The sequence below is a fragment of the Perca flavescens genome, chromosome 9, assembly GCF_004354835.1.
Source record: "Perca flavescens isolate YP-PL-M2 chromosome 9, PFLA_1.0, whole genome shotgun sequence".
Classification (NCBI taxonomy): domain Eukaryota; kingdom Metazoa; phylum Chordata; class Actinopteri; order Perciformes; family Percidae; genus Perca; species Perca flavescens.
In genome coordinates this window covers 36597067-36602066 of record NC_041339.1, presented here as the reverse complement: position 1 = coordinate 36602066, position 5000 = coordinate 36597067, and the positions used below count along the sequence as shown (strand labels likewise).

The following is a 5000-nucleotide window of genomic DNA, read 5'->3' as shown; positions in this document are numbered from 1 at the left end:
AAAGGAAACGCATTGAATGAGAAGGTGTGTCCAAACTTTTGGCCTGTACTGTATATTCATGGGCTTAAGTATAACAATAACAACGCTGCTAAAAAAAACATTGTTTGTGTGAATCATGTTGCTGTTGCGGTGTGTTGGTTCAGGTGAGTCTCTGTTGGTGGTGGACGAAGGCTCCTGGGCCTGTCTGTGTGGGGGGGTCCTGGGGGCCTCGGACCCCGACAGCCCCCCCGACCAGCTGACCTTCCACCTGGAGACCCCCCCTCTCCACGGCTTCCTGGAGAACACGCTGCCGGCGCCAGGCTCCGAGAAGAGCAGCGCCGGGGTCCCACTCGGTCAGTGGGATAGGGTGTGTGTGTGTGTGTGTCTGTGTTGGTGTGTGTGTGTGTGTGTGTGTGTGTGTGTGTGTGTGTGGGTTTGTATGTGTGTGTGTGTGTGTGTGGGGGTTTGTATCTGTGTGTGTGTGTTTGTTTGTGTGTGGGTTTGTATCTGTGTGTGTGTGTTTGTTTGTGTGTGTGTTTGTGTGTATCTGTGTGTATGTTTGTGTGTGGGTTTGTGTCTGTGTGTGTTTGTTTGTGTGTGTGTGTTTGTGTGTGTGTGTGTGTGTGTGTGTGTGTGTGTGTGTGTGTGTTTGTTTTGTGTGTCTGTGTTTGTGTTTGTGTGTGTGTGTGTGTGTGTGTGTGTTTGTTTGTGTGTGTGTGTGTGTGTGTATGTGTGTGTGTGTGTGTGTGTGTGTGTGTGTTTGTGTGTGGGTTCGTTTCTGTGTGTGTGTGTGTGTGTGTGTTTCTGTGTGGGTTTGTATCTGTTTGTGTGTGTGTGTGTATTTGTGTGTGTGTGTGTGTGTGTGTGTGTGTGGGTTTGTATCTGTGTGTGTGTATGTGTGTGTCTGTGTGTATCTGTGTGTGTGTGTCTGTATATATCTGTGTGTCTGTGTGTTTCTGTGTGTGTGTGTGTGTGTGTGTGTGTGTGTGTGTCTGAATATATCTGTGTGTGTGTGTCTGTATATATCTGTGTGTGTGTGTGTGTGTGTGTGTGTGTGTCTGAATATATCTGTGTGTGTGTGTGTGTGTGTTCGTCTGTGTGTGGGTTTGTATCTGTGTGTGTGTGTGTGTGTGTGTGTGTGTGTGTGTGTGTCTGTGTCTGTGTGTGTCTGTGTGTATTTTGATCACACCTTACCTGACCCTGGTGTAACTGTCTTTTTTTTTATCCCAGAATCCTTCAGTCTCATCCACCTGACCTCAGGTTTCATCAACTACGTCCAATCAGAGAGCAAAGGGGCGGAGCCAACCGTGGACCAGCTGTCCGTCAGCGTGAGTGACGGGCTGCACCGCTCCGCCCCCATCCCCTTCTACATCATCATTAATCCGACCAATGACGAGGCGCCTACGATGCTGCTCGCCAACTTCACCGTACGTGTGGTTGTGTTTGTCTGTGTGTGTGTGTGTGTGTGTGTGTGTGTGTGTGTGTGTGTGTGTGTGTTTGATTGTGTGTGTGTATGTCTGTGAGTGTGTGTTTGTGTGTGTCTGTGTGTGTTTGTGTGTGTTTGTCTGTGTGTGAATGTGTGTCTGTGTGTGTGTGTGTGTGTGTGTGTGTGTGTGTGTGTGTGTGTGTGTGTCTGTGTGTGTGTGTGTGTGTGTGTGTGTGTGTCTGTGTCTGTGTGTCTGTGTGTGTTACGTCCATTTTAAGATTAACTTTGCTGTTTTTTTTACCCCACGAGCAGTCTCACATAGCCAGTCCTTACTCCACAGCGCTGTGGAATAAGGACCACAGATGCATTCTGGGATAGGAGAATAACAGGCTCTGTGTTGTTTGCATTTCTTTAAACCAATCACAATCGGTTTTGGCGGCGCTAAGCTTCAGACGCAGCGACGGTGGCTCACACAGTACAGTACGGTGAGCTATTTAAATTAGCTGATACATGGTTAAACCTCATTGGCTCTTTCCAGTGTATCTCTGTGTGTACTGTGGCCACAGCAATCTCCACCAATCAGTCCCCAAAACCTCCCAGTTAACAGATGAAATTACCTAAACATATTCTTTATAAATCTTTACAATCATTCCCAGAAAGAACCAATCAGGCCTGCCTTGTTGCACAATCCACGATGCAACTTTTGGTCTTTCTGGGTCAAAATGTAAAAAAAAACAACTTTCGTCACTTATTTTGAAGTTTCTGTCAATATTTTTTTGCGCTTTTCCCATGTTTTTGGCACTTTTTTTAAGTTTTAGGCACTTTTTCTGTAGTTTTGTCACTTCTTCCGACGTTTTCTCACTTTTTGCGAAGTTTTAGGCACTTTTTCCGATGTTTTTGAAATTTTGTTCCTACCTTTTTCAACGTTCTATTATAAATCTTACTTTTGAATGCTATAAAATTGAATAAAAAACCCAAATTCAATGAAAGCAGTGAACTGATCATTTACTGAACTTGTGAAGAGCGTCGTATGGAACCATCCACGTTATTTTGTTTTAAAATTTGGTTGAAAGAAACCCAAATTTCTGATAGAGAAACTTTTTGAAAATGGGTCAAAAAAACATGACATTTTCAGCGTGTAACGTTGCTATCTCAAAGTTTGTAGATGTTTCCCGAAGTGAGCAGAGTTTAAGAAAACGGCGACACACAGAGAGCAGATGGTTCTGTCCTGGACGTGTACTTGCGTTAATCCAGACTAGCCTATGAGTGTTAACCCCTTGACACCTGAATTTATTCACAATTATATAAACAAAATATTATGTGTGTTTCTGGCTCCAAGCTGATGCTAAATTAAGTTGAGATTGTTAATTTGTCTATAGCATATGGAATAGATATAAATTTAGGTATGATGCACATTAGCAACAACAGGCATTATGGTAAAATTCTTTACAAAATGGTACAATTAATAAAACACATAGTAGATTTCATTCATGTCACAAAGTTGTTAGAACTTCTAAACTGTAATTGACAAATACATGGATCTTGACAACAGCATGAAAGAAAACACTCTTCTACTCCCTAACATTAACAGCAGTTTCTTTAGTGTTAGGGGTAGGGTTAGGTTTAGGGGCAGGGTTAGGTTTAGGTTTGGGTTAAAACGCAACAACCAGAATGGGTACTGCGAGGGGCACGGGCACAAGGGGACCACTGGTGTGAATAAAAACACTTTAAAAAACTCCTTAAAAATCCAGGTTCGGTTAAATAAGAATGACATGGGCTGTTAAAAAAGGGGGAGGAGGGGTTTGGATATTAAAAGGAGGTTAAAAGAACCACTGGAAAGGCAGGACAACGGGAATTTAAACTTTAAATAAAAGGTCAACTCCACAACAACTCCGGTGTCTCTCCCAGAAGATTATTTAAAAAAAAACAAAAAATATAAAAATAAATATAAAAATAAATAAAGAAAAAACACACAGTCGTGTGATAAATAAAATTATAAAAATATAAAAAGCCTGGTGTCCCAATATAAAATATAACTATTATAATCTTAAAACCATGTTATTTAAATTAAAAAATAAATATTGTCTGCGTTACTTGCTCTTGAGGTTAAAAATATCCATACACATATCATTCAGGGTTAATAATAACTGCTATGTTAAAAGTGCTTTAAGAAGGAGAACATTGACAGTAGTTTCTTTAGGGTTAGGTGTAGGGGCAGGGTTACGGGTAGGGTTAGGGGTAGGGGCAGGGCTAGGGGCAGGGTTAGGGGTAGGGGGTAGGGGCAGGGTCAGTGGTAGGGGCAGGGTCAGGGTTAGGTGTAGGGGCAGGGTTAGGGCTAGGGGCAGGGTTTGGGGTTGGGGCAGGGGCAGGGTTAGGGGTAGGGGCAGGGTTAGGGGTAGGGGCAGGGTTAGGGGTAGGGGCAGGGTTAGGGCTAGGGGCAGGGTTTGGGGTTGGGGCAGGGGCAGGGTTAGGGGTAGGGGCAGGGTTAGGGGTAGGGGCAGGGTTAGGGGTAGGGGCAGGGTTAGGGCTAGGGGCAGGGTTTGGGGTTGGGGCAGGGGCAGGGTTAGGGGTAGGGGTAGGGGCAGGGTTAGGTGTAGGGGCAGGGTTAGGGCTAGGGGCAGGGTTTGGGGTTGGGGTTGGGGCAGGGGCAGGGTTAGGGGTAGGGGCAGGGTTAGGGGTAGGGGCAGGGTTAGGGCTAGGGGCAGGGTTTGGGGTTGGGGCAGGGTTAGGTGTAGGGGCAGGGTTAGGGCTAGGGGCAGGGTTTGGGGTTGGGGCAGGGGCAGGGTTAGGGGTAGGGGCAGGGTTTGGGGTTGGGGCAGGGTTTGGGGTTGGGGTTGGGGCAGGGGCAGGGTTTGGGGTTGGGGCAGGGTTAGGTGTAGTGGCAGGGTTAGGGCTAGGGGCAGGGTTTGGGGTTGGGGCAGGGGCAGGGTTAGGGGTAGGGGCAGGGTTTGGGGTTGGGGCAGGCGCAGGGTTAGGGGTAGGGGCAGGGTTAGGGGTAGGGTGCAGGGGCAGGGGCAGGGTTAGGGGTAGGGGTAGGGTTGGGGGTTAGGGTTAGGTTTAATTTTGCTTCCGTGAACCGGATGTATCTCCCACTCCGACGGGTCCTACGAGAAACCAAAAGGTTTCTGCAAAAGGTTCCTAGGTATGTATCGCATGTAAACAAACCGGCATTGCGGGGGAACACCCACGCTATCTCGCCTGCAGTCGGAATGGAAGGGGGTTTGATGCAAATTAGCGACAGTCGGCGTTAAGGGGTTAAAAGTCGTTCCCGTCCTCGTGCAGGTGAAGGAGGGAGGGCTGAGGGAGCTGACTCCGTCCGTCCTGAACGGTTTCGACCTCGACGCTCCCCCTGACGTCCTGACCTTCACGCTGGTGCGGCCGCCGGCTCACGGGCGCCTGATCAACGGCGTCTACGGCACGGAGACGAGCCGCTACACGGAGATGGGAGCGGAGCTGCTGCAGAGGAGCCTCTCCGTCACCTCCTTCACCCTGCAGGAGCTCCGACAAGGTGAGCAAATAAAGGGTTGATTTAGGTTCAAGTTAGAGATGGTCCGATACCTATTTTTTGCTTCCCGATACCGATTCCGATACTTGA

The 5000-nt window shown here is 47.5% G+C and overlaps 1 protein-coding gene across 4 annotated transcripts in view; it reads left to right on the top strand.

The window, feature by feature from the left end:
- Nucleotides 1–5000, top strand: part of frem1b (Fras1 related extracellular matrix 1b) — a 153288-nt gene that overhangs the window by 96309 nt on the left and 51979 nt on the right. For all 4 annotated transcript variants that reach the window (XM_028588545.1, XM_028588544.1, XM_028588542.1 and 1 more), the window contains 3 exons: nt 144–332; nt 1210–1406; nt 4688–4913. In XM_028588545.1, the coding sequence (XP_028444346.1) occupies nt 144–332; nt 1210–1406; nt 4688–4913 (612 nt within the window). The remainder of the gene's footprint in view (nt 1–143; nt 333–1209; nt 1407–4687; nt 4914–5000) is intronic.